The sequence below is a fragment of the Cervus elaphus genome, chromosome 16 (assembly GCF_910594005.1).
Source record: "Cervus elaphus chromosome 16, mCerEla1.1, whole genome shotgun sequence".
Taxonomy (NCBI): Eukaryota; Metazoa; Chordata; class Mammalia; order Artiodactyla; family Cervidae; genus Cervus; species Cervus elaphus.
The window spans coordinates 12753717-12772492 of record NC_057830.1 but is presented as its reverse complement, the minus strand read 5'-3'; the positions used below and the strand labels follow the sequence as shown (position 1 = coordinate 12772492).

The 18776-nt window shown below is 44.7% G+C and overlaps 1 protein-coding gene across 6 annotated transcripts in view; it reads left to right on the top strand.

Annotated features, from left to right (window-relative positions):
• PALM2AKAP2 (PALM2 and AKAP2 fusion) overlaps positions 1-18776 on the top strand; it is a 490983-nt gene that overhangs the window by 259886 nt on the left and 212321 nt on the right. For 4 of the 6 annotated variants that reach the window (XM_043927344.1, XM_043927343.1, XM_043927342.1 and 1 more), the window contains 3 exons: positions 3623-3737; positions 4804-4825; positions 10483-10584. In XM_043927344.1, the coding sequence (XP_043783279.1) occupies positions 3623-3737; positions 4804-4825; positions 10483-10584 (239 nt within the window). The remainder of the gene's footprint in view (positions 1-3622; positions 3738-4803; positions 4826-10482; positions 10585-18776) is intronic. The other 2 variants (XM_043927341.1, XM_043927350.1) reach the window with 1 other exon arrangement.

The window sequence follows — 18776 nt, the reverse complement described above, 5'->3', positions numbered from 1 at the left end:
AGGCAAAAATACTGGAGTGGGTTTGCCATGCCCTTCTCCAGGGGATCCTTCCCATCCAGGGATTGAACCCTCATCTCTTACATCTACCTGCATTGGCAAGCAGGTTCTTTGCCACTAGTGCCACCTGGGAAGCCCACATATATTTATATGTGGATGGAACACATACTATTGGAATATATATCATTAGGAGGTATAATAATATAATACATATATAATGTGTATATATAAAACATATACATATTTGAGCTGTGTCACTTAGCTATTGGCCAAAATAGTGCTCTGTGACAAACTACTCTCAAACTCAGTGCTTCAAAACAAAAATCATATGTTCTCACTCTTCTGTGAGAAGAAGACTGGGTGTTTGCTAATCTGGGCTGGGCTTAGCTGAGTGGCTCTAATGGAAGCTGCAGATATGACTGGCCATGGCTTCTGACTCTGGGTTGAGCTCCTGTCTACTCCCCACGTGTTCCTTCCGGGGCTCAGGCTGAAGGAACAGCAGCTGCCCAGAGAAGCTATTCTTTTGGTGCCAGAAGAGGCTCAAGAGGACGAGCCCAGTTGGGTGGATATGTCCCAAGCCTCTGCTTGTATCATGTCTGCTAACATCCCATTGGCTGATGCAGGTCACGTGGCCGCACCCAAAGTCAAGAGCAGGGAAGCATGTCCCACCTCCCGTGAGAACAAAGCAAATCATGTGGCCAAGACCAGTATCAGTGGTTGAGGACATGTATGTTTTTCCCATGAAGGTGCAGGGGGAAGGGAGGGAATTTGAGAATAATGGAGTCAACCCACATTCTAGAGATCTGATGAGGTATTCAGTTTTTTTGAGATTCAAATGAAATCTGCTCAAAACTCACCTGGCCAATCTCTAGGAAACCTCTAGCCCGGAGCCCCCCTACCCATTGAATTGGTTCCATTTTAGGTCACTTGAGTTATCCCTATTCCATGCTCCTATTCCTTTTCTTGATTCCTCACAAAGTAATTGACACAGATGTATGTATCAATAAAAGATGTAATAAACATTTGGAATAGCAAAGCTTTATATCTCTGTTTATCTAGCGATGCTGCTTGGCCCTCTCCTCTAGGTTGTTTGCCTCTCAGCCCACACACAGCCTCTCAAGTCAAAGCTTACTGAAGAATTCACCCTGTTCTCAGAAACCTGAAGATCTCCTCTTGGCTGAGCTATATGACTTTCTGCAACTTGATTCATCTTTTATCATTCATTCAACATACTTGTATTGACTGTTCATGCCTTTCCCATGGTGAATTTATACTCTATTAATGGAAATTAATAATTTATGTATACTCTGATGCAGGGTTTAGAGTTACTAAACCTTGGCCCTGTTGGTTTTAGGGGGGCAAATCATTCTTTATTGTGGGGGGTGTTCTGTACTTGGTAGTGTGTTTATAAACTGCTACCCCCTAAATGCCAGTAGGACCAGCTCTGCTCTGCTTGAGTAACGGACAACCATAATATCTCCAGACATCTCCAACTATGCCCTAAGAGACAGAAGCACCTTGGTTGAAAACCAATGCTCTAACATATAGTGGACTTGATAAGACCACTGATATTGTTATTTCCTGATGATAAATGTATGAAAGCCTCATGAGGTGGGTGGTATCTGAGCTAAGATTTCAATAGTGGCTAGTGTTTGGAGATGGATTTTCTGGAGAAGGGCAAATCAGTGGTCACAGATGGGCACATAAGAAGTAGCTCTGTTTAACCAAAGCATAAAGTGAAATGGGCACATTGTTAAGAGCAGAGGCTCTTATAGGCACTAGGAGGCTAGATACTGTAGGGCCATCTTAGTCATGGAAAGAACTGCCACTTGTACTGTGAGGGAAGTGGTCAGTATATCTGAAGCTGTGTTCATCTGGAGGGAGTACAGTTATAGCATTTGTCTTCATGTTCAGTCGCTTAGTCATGTCTGACTCTTTGCTACCCCATGGACTGTAGCCCACCAGGCTCCTCTGTCCAGGGGATTTCCCAGCAAGAATACTGGAATGGGTTGCCATTTCCTTCTCCAGGGGATCTTCCCAACCCAGGGATCGAACCGTGTCTCCGGCATTGCAGGCAGATTCTTTACCTTACTCTTCAGAAGATCTCACTCTGAACGCTTTAGGTTAGGTCTCAGTTTAACAGACCTGGTTAGCCGATTCCCAGCAGCAGATTAGAAGATAGAAGAGGAAAGGGGGAGGAGAAGGACAAACATAGGCAGGCACGTTCTGCAGCAAAGCTTCCAACATGACAGAGGAGGAAGAGAGCAAAAGCAGAGTTGAATGAATGAATGAATAAATTCAGACTAAATGATTTGGAAGCATCATAGTATGGAGTCCTATAGGTAGGGGAACACCCATCCCTTCATAACCCCAAAGCATCGGTACATTACAGTACCGCCCTATTTAAGTCAACATACCCAGTGTGTAAAAAGGCCGGGCGTATGTGAAGTACTCTAGTGACGTACCACGTGACCAGAGTTTGGCACAACGGTGAGGAGCAGGGTCTAGAGTTATACTTCCTGGCTTAAACCCTAGCTTCAGTGCTCTGTACCAGTAAACTAGTTCCTTAGCCCTGCCTTGCGTTAATGAGTTCATCTGTAAAATGGGAATTCCCTGCTCATAGGGTCATAAGGAAGTTTAACTACAACAATCCACGTGAATTCTTGGCTTAGCTCTTGGCACAGATTTTGTACTCAAGAAAAGCTCAGTGGTTATTACAGTCATTTCATTGAAAGAATAGAGCTGATAAGGCCTCCCTCACAACTTCAGTGTAGCTGCTCTTCTGGAATATTCCCAGAGTCTCCAGGCTGTGCTGAAGTTTCCTTTTCAGAAAATATATAGGTTTTGTAAAAACTGAGGAATGTTCCAGAAGAGTAGGGGCAGTTGTATCAGTCCCTTCCATCTCTTCTCTTCTTGGCAGGAGAAGTCAGGCCACCGAGGAAGGCGACAGCAGGTTCACTAGCCACCAGCCTTGTCGTGGCAACATATTTCCTTTGAGCAAGACCAGCTCTTCACCCTTTGGCCTGCCTGACAGAAGAGCAGTTAGTACGAGATAGCAGAACATGAAGCTGTTTTCCTTCAGATAGTATATCTTAACCTATGAAAAATGGTGGCTGTTGTTTAGTTGCTGAGTCATGTCCAACTCTTTTGCAACCCCATGGACTGTAGCCCACCAGGCTCCTCTGTCCATGCGGTTTTCCAGTCCAGAATACTGGAGTGGGTTGCTGTTTCCTTCTCCAGCGAATCTTCCCCAACCAGGGAATGAATCCAAGTCTCCTGCATTGGCAGGCAGATGCTTTACCACTGAGCCACCTGGGAAGCCATGCTATGAAAAATATCTACCTCCAAATTAAGAATGCACAGGAGAAGACAGTTGAAAAGAAGGCAGCAAAGAGTACCGGAAAGCGGTAGCAGTGACTGGGTGGCCCCAACTCTGCGTGGTTTCCCTTTGACCAGTGTCTGCTCAGTGGCAAAGGCGGCAACATGGGCTGCTCTGTAAGGCAAAGCCTGGCCGGGTACCACGCCATCGTGTCAGACGGGGACCACCAGGGAGGCACCCGACAGGAAGAAGCTGCTCTCTGGCCAGAAGAGAAAGTAACCTGTCTTCCGTTTGTGTGTTTTCCAGGCTGGAGCAGGAAATACAAGCCCTGGAAAGTGAAGAGTCCCTGATATCTGCCAAAGAGCAAATCATCCTAGAGAAGCTAAAGGAGACAGAAAAATCCTTCAAGGACTTTCAGAAGGTGAAGGAAACTAATGTCATTTCTCTCAGTTATACCCCTGGGGAAGCGGGCACACCATGACAGTGCCAACTGGAGAAGAGGCCAGTTGGTGTGGGTGAGAAGCCGGGACCACACACCCTGCAGTGAGGGCTAGATGTGTGAGAACCAGAGCCGTCTCGGAAGCTGCGAGTGGCGGGTTGGTCTAAAAACCAATTCTTATGAAGCAGATTAAACAGACTCCCCGTGGCTTTAAGTCTTTCTTTTATAAAAAGGCCAGGAGCAAAACCGTATCAAATGGGCATGAATCCCAAAAAAGAAAGTGTCAGTGAAACATGAAATTTTACCGCACAGGCATGCCTCAGAGATATGGCGGGTTTGGTTCCAAACCGCTGAGATTAAGTGAATATTGCAATGGAGTGAGTCACATGAATTTTTTGGTTTCCCACAGCATATAAAAGTTATGTTTATACTATATTGTTAGTCCATTAAGTATGCAATAGCCTTATGTCTAAAAAACAACGTACATACCTTAATTAAAAATAATACTGTTGGAACAATGGTGCTGACAGATTGGCCTAACTGGGGGTTGTCAGACACCTTCCATTTGTTTAAAAAAAAAAAAAAGCAATATTGAGGCACAATGAAATGAGGTATGCCTGTCTATGAAAACACACGGTTCTGTGTAGCAAAGAGAGAATCCACAATGCAGCAGGTTCTGAATAACTCAGGACCGCCCTCCCCTCTGTTTTACAACTCCTGTTTCCTCAGGTACCCAGCAGTGATAGGAAAGCAGTCTAAACACATTCATTACAGGATGGGATTTTCTGTTATTGCTTCTCCAGCACAACCAAGAGTATTTGCTGGATAACTGAAATAAATGTCTACTGGGAGAAATTTAGGGTAAATAAGGTGCAAAAGGTAAACCTTTCCCTTAAATTTCGGGATCCCAAACAAATTTCCCAGAAGGAAAGAGAGCATGGGGTTTGCCTACCACAGTCAAGTTCTGCGGGAGAAAGAAGGACTGAATGAGTGAAGGGTCATCTCCCCACGTGTATAGTGACTCCCTGCCCTGCTTTTGTCTCCACAGAGCTTCTCCAGCGCGGATGGAGGTAAGTATGAGCGCTCTCTCATCTGTATCTGAATGTCCTCATCTGTCAGCTTAGTGGGTCTCATTAACACAGGCTCCCTGGGAGATATGCTGCTTTGGTTTGGAGGGGCATCAGAAAGAAGGGGAGCGCTGTTTGCGAATGCTCAGGAGGGCCATGCCCCCATCTCCTCTGTCTCTCCTCTTCAAGGACTACTTCTCGACCAACTCTTCCTCGTCTTAGACTGCTGGCCCAGCTCTTCTCCTTCCCGTTTGGTCTCCAAGGTTCACTGCTTGGATCTCTCTTGAAATACACTCAGCCCAGAGCACCAGCCTCAGGACCAGTTCCCTGGCAGGGTTGAGCCCACTGGAACTGGTGGTTAGGTCTCCAGGTAACAATACACATAAGAAGCCCATCATCTGATGTTTAAGAAACCTTCCTAAGGCCTCTGGTTTTACTTTGAATCAGAAAATCGCAGTTTCTCCAGCCTCCCTGGGAACCAGGGCTTCACAGAACTTCTCTCCCTGTGGGCATGGTTGGCCGGGGGCACATGAAGGTTAGGAGCAGGTCCCTGGCTTCCTAACCCCATCCTGGCAAGATGGGCCTTCCTCTGCTCTCTCTCCCCTTCTTTGCCCCCTGCTTCCCTGCTCTCCTTCGCTGGGGCCTTGGGATGAATTTGAGGTTGTGTGCCTCTCAGCTTTCACCTTGCTCCTCCAACTTTAGCTACAAACTCATGAAAACCACTTGATTTCCACTTTTCAGTCTGACCCTTAGCTCAACCTGTCCTAAAATGCCAGATCCTGTCAGAAGGAACAGATATTGTCTGCTCTCTTACAGCCTCTAAACCAGGAAGATGATGCAGGAGGTAGAATAAGCAATGGCATCAGTGTTTTCCCAATGTCTTTTGGAAATGTATGGTTAAAGATTTTAAAATGCAGAGATGGATAAGGCATTTTTCTTATAATGTCTAGCAAAGATCCTTGCAGTAAGGATAATTCTAACTTCAGAAAACAAACAAACAAGAAAAACTGGTGGTTTGTCCGGGTTCCCACTACCCAACAAATGAAAGGCAGGGGATATGAATTTTGGCCCCTTGGGTGATCTTTGGGAAGGTATTAAATTCATGATCCCAGTGCATGTGCTCGGAGACAAGTCCAAGTCGAGCCCACAGCAACTCCAGGAAGAGGACCTATGATAGTTCTACAACTTTCTCTAGGGTATAGACAAGTCAGGACACTTGTTCTGTGCTTTGGGGGTGGAGTATAGACTGAGGAGGTGGCCTTGGCTGTTTTGGGGAGTTTAGGGTGGCAGCATGGGAAAGATAGTGGAGTTCCCTCATGCTGGGGCTCCCCTGAGGTCATGCATGTGATTAGCAGTAACACAGTAAGTATCAGACATGGACCCACAGACACCCACACACCGGAGGCGTGCACATCAACCTCTTATTCTTTCACTTCTTTTTTTCTCTTCCCTTCTCAAACCAGGACCTTTCCTAGGCTTCTCTCTCTAATTAGGGAAGGGATGGAACCTGCACACTATGTCCCAGGGAAGGCTGTGTGGGCCGGGGAGACCCATGTAGTATGTGACTCGTTAACAAGCATCCACAAAGCCATGTCATAAACTCTCAGCACTCTCTCTCTTTTGTTTTCACCCTGAACTTCTCTCATTTCCTCCTGCTCCATGTACTTCCCACTATTTTCATCTGTTCACCTAAGTTGTTCATAGAGGTGGTAAGAAATCCAGTCATGACTTAGAAAGGAGCCTGCAGAGAAAAACAGCCCTTGTGATTTTATCCTCCATTGCTTTTTACAGGATGAGTGAAACTCAGGCTTAAGAGGATGCGAAAGTCTCAGGGGTCCCAAGAAATGGCCAGGGAAAAGTTTCCATGATCTTCCTTATTGCCCTGGATGGCGATATTTCCATGTCTGATTATAACTGAGCCTGGGGAGACCTTTCCATTACACCACATCTGTTAGCAAAGAAAGCAGTTTGAAGGAGGGGACACATCCTTCCAAGAATGTGGTCAGTGTTTATAGGTCACTCTGTGGGTAAAAACCCATCATGAAGCACATCCAGTTTAGGAACTTTGAACTGTCTGATTGTTTCCTCTTCCTTTGATTTCAAAGTTACCAAGACCCTCTTAGACTCAACCAATTGGTACTAAGACCTAACAAAAAATGATTGTAGAATAATAATGCCTTAGGACAGATACCCAACTTTTGAAACACGATGATTACAGAATCCAGGTCCAGCTGAAATTATAAAACTGTACAAGACACTGCAGAGGTCAGCAGAAGCATCGCCAGCGTGATGAGTGGCCAAGGAGTTGGCTGCTAGTGTGTGCTTGTATGATGACCCCTCTTCAGGTATCCTGTACATGTCCCCCTGTGCTTTTCAGAGGAAATAAAGATATTAGACTGCTGGATCACCAATGGTTTTTGATTACGTGGTAGCCTTGGCAATCAAGAGCAATGTATTTTAATTCTGAGTAGAATTTCTTGGCCACGTACTTCATGATCCCCCCCTACTTCCTCCCTACCCCACATACATCCTTGTCATATGGTGGAGTCAAAATTGATTGGGTGGTTTGTTTTTTACTGCCCTAAATAGGCACAGTGTTTTGCATAAGTATATATTTCACATAGTATATACCTAGAACTACCTCTGTTCTTTACCTGTTGGGGAGCTGGTGTGAAACCCTTGGCCAGAACTGGCAAATGTAAACATCTGTCCTGGGCCTGTCTCGTCCTTGCTGTTTGAGACTTTGTAGATTTCCGCCCCATCCCAGTCTGGGGCAGCCTGGAACCTTTCCCGCATCAAAACCCTCATGCCAATTGTTGGGACATAGTGTGTCTTCACTTGCCCAGAAGTCATGATTTTAGGAGAGTTTTCATCAGTTTTGTTTCTTTCTAACTTTGGCTATTTATGTTCTTCACATGGTGATGATTTTCGCAGTGCTGGGTAATGGGAAGGGCTCACATTTCTTCTCTGTTCTGTGACTGTTGGAGGAAGAAGCACAATAGACCACCCAGACTTTGCCAGGAAGAGGGCAGTTTACTGACTGAGGCCACGTGAAGGAATTCGCCCCCAGGAAGCTTTGGGCGCCCTGTTTCTTATTCTTTGTGTTGGTCTATCAGACCCCTCGGGGCTGCAGAGCCTCAGGAATTACTACTTAATGATATATTGAGGAGCTGCCCTATCCTCTTCCTTGGACCCCATGCCCTGCCACCTCTTATCAGGCACAGAAACCATGGAGCCCCAGCTCCATAAGAGCTGTAGTCCATGAACCTGTAGCCAGCGACCATTGGGCAAAGGTACCTCCATCACCTGCTCCCTTCTGTCAGGGAGCTGCCTCCTGGGGGAGGCTGAAATGTAAGCAGTAGGAGTCATGTGCAGAATTCCCTGCCTGCAGGTGGCTTTTACTTCTAGCTGCTAAAACTTTCAGTATGTAGAAATGTCCTATAAATTCTATGTATAGCATAGAAGGCACCAGACACGTGTGACCAGTCTGCAAAGTCTTACCTGGTCTTAATTGCTTGAGAGATTCAAATGCATCTCATTTGAACGCAGGCAGTCAGACTTACAGAGATTGCCCTTCCACAGATTTCTGGAAATCCTCAGGGAAACTCAGAAGTTGTGCACATCTGCTCTGGTCTTCTCTTATCTCCTAAATGGTGCTGCTCTTCCTTCCCCTGGACCACTGTCTCCTGCTCAGGCCCTGCTTTACCTCAACTATTGCTCTCTTTGGTCCTGCCTTCTGTGGCTTTGGGTCCTGACCCTTCCCACAACTCTCCAGAGTGACAGCAGAGTCTGCAAGCTAACTTAAGGAACACTGGCAGAGCAGTTCAACATGGAGAATAAAGGGCAACTTCAGACATGTGACCATACTCTGAGGCCCTGGCTCCAATTCAGGTCATTTCAGAGGGTCTCTATAGGCTGCTTCCTGGCTATCTTCCAGCCCAGCATCATCTCAAAGGCCCACCTTCCTCCCCTGCAGCGAAGGGCCTTCAGCTATGTCTGCCTGACCCAGTGCCCAGCTCCAGCACACATGAGGCCCCAGGGAGAAACAGTAACCTGAGCCTCACTCCAACCCAGGGCCTGCCTGCCAACTCCTGACTTCTGGTTCTGTCTCCCCAAAGAGTTGATACAGACTAAACCATTCTCTTAGAGAAGCTCCACCCCATCCGTTCCCTTTGCCCTGAGAACACGGTGGTCCAGTGTCACCACATCCTTGGTTGTTTGCCTGCATGTGAGTCCGCAGTGGCCTCGTCGGTACAGAACTCAACTCATCCTAATTTGGTGTCTGTTCACAGCCCTCTCCTACGTGAAATTTTTAAAAAAGAGAACAGAAACCTGCTGGAATTAAGTCAGCATCAGTGGGGATACAGAGGACGAGATGGATGTGGGAAGGCTGGGGGACTGACTGGATACCAGGAGAGGGAGGTAGGGGCACCGCCCAGGATCCTGGGTGAATTGTGGTGCCAGTGAGCTGAGATACGCTGTAGGGAGAAGCAGCAGATGAGTGGAGATGAGAGTTCCCTTTTGGACATGTTGAGCTTGAGATGATTTGAGGGCTATTGAATGAAATATGCGGTAAGCAGTTAGACGTGATCATTGACCAGTGATCGACATTCCAGGATTCTGGGGTGTGTCCGTGGTACACGGAAGGAATCGCATCACCTAGAGCCCAGCTTTCTAGAATGTTCCTTCATTTTTCCCCTGCTCTCTGGGGCGTTCACAGATTCTTCCCTTGTTTCACCCCAGTGGTTTCCCCCTCTCCTCCAATACTTCAGCACACCTATTGACTTCCGTGGCTTCCATCTCCCCAAATGAACTTTCAAGATATTTTCCCAAGCAGAGCCAGTCTCTCTTTTCCGCACGGCCACATTTCTTGCAGCTGAGCTCATGGTGTTTCACTGGTGCTGCTGTTTGGAATCTCAGGATTTTCTAGCTGAAACACCAGACAGAAGGACTAAAATTATGGGATAAATTCTGAAATTTTTTTTAATGCCTGTTAATCTTTGGAATGAATCAGACACATAAAGTGATATTTCCAGTTTAAGGAAAGACTCCCAAATCCGTTTTCCAATTCTGTTTAAGACATGTCTTCCATGTTTCTAGTTTGAAGTCCCATACTTGGCCCAATCCCATTCTTTGGTGGCTCAGACCAGTGTGAGAGTCCTGGGTTTGATTCCTGGGTCGGGTAGATCCCGTGGAGAGGGAAATGGCAACCCACTCCAGTATTCTTCCCTGGGAGATCCCACGGACAGAGGAGCCTGGCAGGCTGCAGTCCACGAGATTGCAAAGAGCTGTACACGGCAGAGCAACTGAGAACGCACCCACATCAAGCTGATAACGGCTCTCACTAGTCCATCTCGCTCCCTCTTTTTTTCTGTCCCCTGAACACATTGTGCTCTTAGAATCTAGAGCTTTCTGTTGAATCTTTTCATACATAGAGCTGTTCTGGGGCTTGAGCTCTCTGGCCGGGATCTCTCCTGCCTCAGCTACTCTACTGAATACCAGTCACTGGGCAAATGCTGGGCTTTGTTCACCCTGATCCTCTCTTGCAGTGGCCACCTCTGTGCTCCATTATGTAGGGCAGACAAGCTGCTGTCTCGGCAATGAATCCATTGGGCCTCTCAACACTGTGCCTAATTGTATTCCCTGTTCTCTGCTACCAGATGCGGTAAATCACATTTCCTCCCAGCTCCCTGACCTGCCAATCGTCTGTTCACGAACAGCAGAACCATCACCTGAGCAGGACAGAACCAGCAGAGCAGCTGGTAAGTCCTGGGGAACTGTTTGCTTTTGATGCCAGGACTGACCATGGGGCTTGCATTCCTCTGAGCTTTATTAATGAGGGGTGTCCAGATATTCTTACATGGAGGGGGGGACCCCCTCCTCAACACAGCTTCAGATGTAGAATTTACAGTGGCCACGCAGGGCAGGCACTGGTCCCTGAGGGGTTTCTGAGGGCCAAGGGGAGGGAGTATTGAGAAAATCATAGAGCGATTTTCCTCCTGCTTCGGAGGAGTCTGTCTCGTGTTTGTGGTCTTTATATCAGTTCTCATTCTACAAGATCAAATGATCTATGCCGGGAAGCTGGGGGGAAACTATTTTCAAAGTGTGTGAGAATGTTGCTGTAATCCTTTGGGAACTGAGCTGTTTGTACGCTGTGAACATATAGATTCTCAAGTCTCCTCATTTCTGGAGTTATTTCTTACCTACCGTGGTATATTTGGAAAATAAAAGGAGCAACTTAATGAATGTATGCTTCTTGCTAATATTCCTCACACTTGTGGATTGTAGCAAGTAATACATTTGTGAGTGTAAAGCATATGGAGAGCTCTGCTTTGCTCTGTTCAATGTGAATGTGTCCCAGAAATCAGACGCCGTGCTTAATAAATCACTATGCCAGTCCTTTCTGCTCTGTGCACAGTTGCATGAGGGCAGGGGTTGGATGGAAAAATGAGCTGCCAATGCTGTAGAGTTTGTGAAAATGTAGGTGAACTGGAATTTGAGCATCAGATTTACGCTTTATGTAATCCAGGTAAATTTATGTTTAAAAGAAGTCATGGAAGGATACCTTTATAAGACAATCATGGACTAATAAGTCAGAGGAAATTCTTTATACAGTATTGTATGAAGCAAATAAGCCTTCCTTTTAACATAAAAGTAAAATAATTCCTCAAGTATTGACATAATTGTCATGCACATTGGCAAAATATAAGTATCTCCTGGGGACTCTATAAATATCTTAGTATATTATTTTGCAAACAGATTCACAGGGTTCTAGAGTTGGGGGGGTACTGTAAGTGGTATCTGGTCAAACTCAAGCTAGGCTCCGAGGATAGTTAAAAAACTTGTAGCTACAGTCGTACTACGAAGGGACCATTGGCAGTGACTTAAGCTGCAGATTCTTTTAAATGCTCCAAGATGCACTTCTGAGATCAACTCGGGATAACAACTCTTCAAAAGGCACACACCTCCCTGCTTGTTATTAGACTGTTGGCAATGCCCAGTAGTGGTGGGTAAACAGCTTTCTAGCTCCTCTCCACATTTCTGCGACTCACAGGACGTGCAATATGACCTAACTCATGGATCAGTTCATGAAGGCAGTAGGGCCAGTGGGTGGGGACTGAGAGAGATGAAAAGGGTTTGAGCAGCGTTGGCAGTCAGGAATGTAAACGTCAAGAATGATACGTTACTGGGATTGCCGTTCTGTGTGCATAGAAATACACATACTATCCCAAGCTATCATCCTTCCTCTTGGAAGACACTGTGAAAACATAAAGAATCCAATAGCAAATGCCTTTTTGAAAAAGTATTATGTGCTCAGTCTTCTAAAACATAAGTTTACATGTACTTTTATCAGTTAAGAACCAATATGCATAAATGTATCTACTGTGGAAATACACAGATGCAGAGGCTTGAAAGGAATTGCATTTGATGTGGTTAACTGCTTTGTCCAGGCTGTTTTTGAAATAGAGCATCCAGATTAATGATCAGCTATGGCTAACAGTGACTACACAGAGCATGGATAGCATACAAATGAATGGCAGTCGCCCCTGGAATTCTTTCTTTTAGATATCATCCATCTTGCTTTAGGAGCGTCCTTTTGAAAATTTGCACAATCTTAGGGCCATTTTAATAAATGTCACTGGTCGTTACTCAGTATTATGACAAATATTCTGGTTGTCTGGAGTTTGGGAGGTTTGGGGTTCTGTATAAATAGGAATTTATTTAGAACCTTTGCTTTGCAGAATCATGAGGCTTCTGTTCCAATTCCTTATTCAAACATGGAAGCCTGGGGACAGAGCCCTGCCGATCAGACCGCAGGCACACACCATGACCTGTGTCTCCCCAGAGATGGCCATTCTGTCTGTAATTGGCTCTGACAGCTGGGAAGTTCATCCTCAGATGGAGCTCTCATTAGTCATCTTTTACCTATTTTTTGTATCCTTATCCTGCTCTCTGGAGCCCTTCAGAACAAACCTAAGTTCTGATTTCCATTTAAATATTTGAAAACGGCTACCACATCCTGTCTTTCCCAGGCCTTCACTTTCCATCTCCTTAATGCCCACAGCCCCGGTTGGTTCACCTGGTCCTGAGATGGTAGGTTTCTTGGACCCCCTTAGCCGTGCCTGGCCCTCCCCTGGGAACACGCCCCACTTGGCCTCTGAAGGGCAAGACTCAGGGCTGCCCAGCACACTCCGGGCCGCACGGTCCCCCCACAGAGGCCACGGCCCTGTGACTGCCTCGGCGGCCCACACGGCCTTTCAGCTTCAGGCTCAGGTACAGCCTCCGAAGTGAGCGACACGCGCCGCCCCCGGGCCTCCTTCCCTCTGTCTGGTGGAGTCACTGCTCCACAGTTACTTCAGCGGCAGTGAGAAGTCTGCTCCCCACAACTGTGCACGTACTGCTTCGCCTTCTCACATGCAGAAGAACCTACAAATTCCTTTCCTTCTAACCTTAGGAGGCAAAAATAAGGATGAGCTATGCGCCTCTTGGCCCTTGGTAGATTCCACATGACTGTTAAGTTTCTTCCTGTTAAAGTGTCCCTCAGGAGTGTCGGGGCCCCTGGGGTCACCGAGAAGTCTCCGGAAGGTGGGGAGGGAGCTGAGGTGAGGGGACTTGGTGTTCTGTCCCGTTTCAAGCACAGCAGCTTCCCTGGCCTTGTGCTTCCATATCATATTTCTGCATCAGGTTTCGTTTGAATAAAGGGTTTGACCATTTTGAAAGGAGAAAACTCTATGTTGTCAGGTTGTGGCTCTAAACTCCCTCACTTTTCTTCTCAGTTTAGTATCATCTCAGATCTGAAAAGCAAACTGGCATGATTTATCATCATTTTACTGATAAAATTGTTGTATAGTTTGATACAAAGTCAGAAGCCTACAGCTCACCGTTAGGGCTCCTCTGGCCCTGGGGAATTCTCACCCGGTAACTATGGGGCATGGCCCTTCAACCAGTGACAAGTTCTGGCTGTTGTCCTAACACTCAGGGCACGTGTTTCCGTCTTGTCCACATAAGGACAATAGGGACTTTGTGATGACCCAATATGCTTTACCTCTGTCATTTGTCTAATCTGTCTAGAGACCTTGAAGGAAAAAAATTGAGATTAATGTGCCCAGCTTCTGCTCTTTCAAAATTGACTCTAGAATTTAGCCAGCCATGATGTCCAACTGTTTATATATAGTTTATGGAATTCCTTCCTTCTCAGTTTTGAAAATTAGAACTTGTCGTTTCTGCCTCCAGTGCCTTTCCTGATATGTAAAATCCTTGGGACAAAGTCATTGATGTGGGAATTGGAGCGCAGGGCCCAAAGCACTGTGAGCATTTGTATCCCTGGAAGTTTTATTATCTTCCAATCTTCTCTACTCACCTGGGTTTCAGTTACCTCTTAGCAGTCCTGGGTTTCAGTTATCTCTTAGCAGTATTCTTTCCGACACTTCTCAAGCTGTAAAATGCCCTTCTTTTTTTTTTTTTTTAAATGCCCTTCTTGACCAAAAAGACTGAAGCAAAGTTAATATGAGAAATCAGCTTTGGCTTTTGCTAGATGGCATCACCAACTCGATGGACATGAGTTTGAGTAAGCTCTAGAAGTTGGTGATGGACAGGGAAGCCTGGTGTGCTGCAGTCCATGTGGTCACAAAGAGTTGGACACGACTGAGCAACTGAACGTTGCTGTCCTTCAACATTATGCCCTTGCTTACTTATTTTTGTTAAGACCACAGTGTCTTGGGCAAACCTTTGATTTGAAGAAATGTTTGATTACTGGGTTTTGAAGTTAGAGATTGCTCTCTGGGATGAGGGAAGGATTCACTCCAAATGAGTATCCTCATTTTCATCATTTTTGACATCACAATGCTAATTTTAAATTTTCTACCTCAAGAGGAGTAAACACAAATGCATATATATAGTTTTATGTTCAAAGAGATACATGTATGTATATTCATTCAATAAGCCTAGCATATGTATCATTTTTCTTCCACATGGTACATTGCCAGCCACTTGATGTGCATTACACAGCAAAGATCTCACTGCTGGGTGATGGTCCTGGTCTGATTGTCCATTGCCCTCCCTCCTCTTGGATTTGATACATCAGTGACTCACAAGCCACATGGGCTGTTCATGGCACCTTGGAATATCAAAGCTGGATACCATATACACACACATATATATGTATATATGTGCATTAATATTTGTATAACTGAATCACTTCGCTGTTTACCTGAAACTAACACAACATTGTAAATCAGCTATACTTTAATTAAAAAAAAAAAAAACTACATACCCTTCAAATGTACCTATGTACAAATGGGAAAAATGAGGCCCCAAATTGAGATGTGACTTGGATAGGAATTCAGACTCACTGTCCTTCTCCCTTCCCGTGACACCTCCCATATGATGACTGGTGACAATGGGACGTGTCTTTTTACACTTTACACATGGACCCTCAACTGTATTCTTCCACCCGCTGATGACAGTGAGTCAAGGAAAGTGAGCTGGGAGCAGCCTGGGTCAAGGAATTTAACAATGATCAGAAGTTCTGTCTTCGTGGAGCAGAGTTCTGTCTGGTGTGCTCTTGGCTGGGTTCTAAAATGGAATCTCACCAGTTTGTATCACTCTCTGCTTACCTGTGCCAGGGTACTTTTCCCTGGACCCCTTAGCCCTTGCAGCCGCTGTGTTTGTCCAGGCTGAAGGTGACAGGGAACAAGAGGGTGCAAAGAGCAGAGCAGCAGGTTTGACCTGGAATCAAGCCTTCTGTTCTCTTCACACCCTCTTTCTGGGCCCTGTGGTGTCCAGGTATCTTTCCCAGAGGCCTTCCATTCTTGCTCATACTTCAGAACCTAGAAGCTAGGCTCATCAACCCCGTTAAGGTATCTCTGCTTCTCCAAGGTGGCCCTTCTATGGATGAAAGAGCTGTGGGGGAGAAAAACCAAGGAAACCAAACACAGAGCTCAAAGTCACAGTACCAGTGATGTCATCCATTTGTATCCCTTTGCAGAAACTGGCCCCTTTCGTTCTTATTCTTCATTAGCAAAATGGAGATGCTCCTTGCTCTCTCACTGGGCTGTCGGAAGGCAGAACAGACATGCTTGTATCCTCCAGTCTCACGGCCATCAGTGTGTAATACTTGGAAATCAATACTTATATCCTTTTATAAAAACATACTTCCAGACTCCAATCAACCCATCATTGGAACATCTACTGCACTCCTTCTTTTTCTCTGTTTCCTGGTCCTTCCTCAAATACTTTTCTTTATGTCCATGTGGCTCTTTAGAAATCTCTTTCAAGGGCTCTCCAGAAACCTTCCTTCCCTGCGCAGTACCCTCCTCCTCATTTTTTTTTTCTTTTCAATAAGATGAACGCAGGTACCAAGCCCTTACGATCCTCATCATCGTGTACCTGTGGCATGGGGAAACTTGTGGGAAGAAAAGGGCAGATTAGAGAGCATTCATTGTGGTTAGGGATGAGGGCATGATGTGAGGGAGAGGTCTTTGGCAGCAGTAAAAAGCAGAATTTTAAAGATTGTTTGCATGCCTCCTAAACAAAACATAAATCTTATCTCCCTGCTGGTTCATATCCACCCTCGTTCATATTTGGGATATTATTGGCTAAGAGCTGAAGTGAAATAGAAATACTTAGTCACAAACAACACATTTAAGAAAAATGCTCACACTTCCTTTGTGATTTTCTGAATGTCTAGTAACATTCTCATATGTGTATCCATGAAGTCTAAATATTGTCTTAAGAGAGTAGATCTTTAAAGTTATCACCCCTAAAACTGGCAATTATGTAAGGGGGTGAAGGGGACAGCTAGCCTTATTTTGGTAATCATTTTGCAGTATATATGTATATCAAATCATCACATCATACATCTTAAGCTAACATATGTTATATGTCAATAATATCTCAAAAAATCTCAAAAAAAAAAACAAACAATAAACAAAAATATTGCCTTTGTCTAAGCTAGAGCTTCTCAAAGTGTTTGCCTGAAATGCCTTACTAAAGAGAAGAGAGTGAAGGCAGACAGGGAATGTGAGACCAAACCATGAGTGTGTTAATAGTGATAGGATGCAATATTTCATCCCAAAACTGTGCCTTTTAATATAAATGTAATATTTAAAGAACAGGTTTTTGGAGCCCATGCAAGATTTTAAATGCCTATTCTATTTGATAACACATTTTGTGGAAAATCAGGAAATAACAGACATAGTTCTCTTGATATTACCGTCATTGTATGAGTTGATGTACCTTTTTGACAAATATTGGTTGGCTTCCCACTGTGTCACTTAAAGAAACTCAAGATCTTTGTGCTGAGCAAGTGAAACTTTCAAAACGGACACAATGAAAATAAAGCATTGGAATTTGTTTCAAAGTCTTCTTAAGTGTTAACCATGATCAGATTATATCTTATAAGCAGACAAAATACCATTGTTATTTTTCACCCAGTACAAACATTAATCACTGTGTATACCTTTTCATCCGTGTCATATAAACTATTTGTCACTAGATTAAAACAACCAATTAGACTTTTCAATTAGTAGCATTTGTTTCACAGGTATGTTTAGCAGGTACCTTCTATCCAAAAGGCTCTGAGGTAGGTGTTTGGGGCAGGGAGAATCACTGAAAGATGCCAGGCAAAAAGCTAGCCTTCCGGGATCCTAAAAATGTGTGGAGCTAATAAAACATTCCCACAAATAATTAAATTACTGACTGGGAAGTGTTAAGTGCCCTTAGAGTTTAGAAAAAGTGTTCAGAGAATCTTGAGAAGAGAGGAATAACTTAGAAATGGGGTGATCAAAGAAAGTTCATGGAAGAGGGTGCAGTTGACCTGAGCATCAGTGGATGAGACACATTTGGATATAAAGAAACTCAAAAGTAGGACATTTCAAGAGAAAGGAATCTTAAAAGCAGGGAATGTTAGGTGTGAGATGGTATTTTTTAGCTGCTCTCCAGGGAAAGGAAACAACAAAACGTTGATTGGAAAGATAGTTTGGATCTTTTTAACACAGTGGGGAACTTATAGTTCAGAAAGAGATAGGGACTCAACGGCGATGACAAGCAGAGATGTGACACCAGACTCTAGAGTCTGTCAGTGGAGAAGGGACAAAACAGTCTAGGCAGAAGGACAGCATAGATTTGAATGGTCATGGAAAGATGTCCTGGGAACAGTGAGATCTCTGTTATGGCCTGAGTGCATGTGGAATGAGAGAGGCTGCAAGGCAAGACAAGACAAGAAAGGAAGGTTGCAGACAAATGCCAAGGGAATTATATGCCAAGCTAAGGAGTTTGGTGTTTACCCACTACAGACACAACAGCTGATGGAGAGTTTGTAAGATAACTCTGTGGGCAGGGTGGAGCCTAGGCTAACAGAGATCGGCTGGCTTTTACTATACAGGGCCAGATCATAAATATTTTAGACTTTGTGAACCATGTATGATCTCTGCTGGGTATTCTTGTTCTTTCCTTTTCTCTTTCTTAAATTCTTTCTTGCCTTTATTCATAAGTTCTTTCTTTCCTTTCTTCTTTTTCATAACAATTCTTTTTTTAAAAAAATTATTTTTAATTGAAGGATAATTGCTTTACAATATTGGCTTGATGTCTTCTGTACATCAACATGAATGCTTTTTTTAAAATTGTAAAAACCATTCTCCTCTCCTTTGGCCCTCTAGAAGTGAAATGACAGAAGTAGCAGATAGAAATCGGACACAGGCTATTGTGAAGAAGGTCTGGTCTAAGGTGGTGGTTATAGAGATAATGGTGAGGAGGTGCATGGGGATGGGTCTGAAGCAGAATTAGTTTCAGCAGTTGCTTGACGATGGGGAATTAGGAAGGAAAGGGAAAATCAAGTATGATTCTGAGGCTTCTTGCTTGAGAGACTAGGTATTAACTTCTCACCAAGACTATGCTTGTCCCACCAAGACTTTGCTCTCATCAAAACTGCAGGGAGTTTTGAAAGAAGATGGAT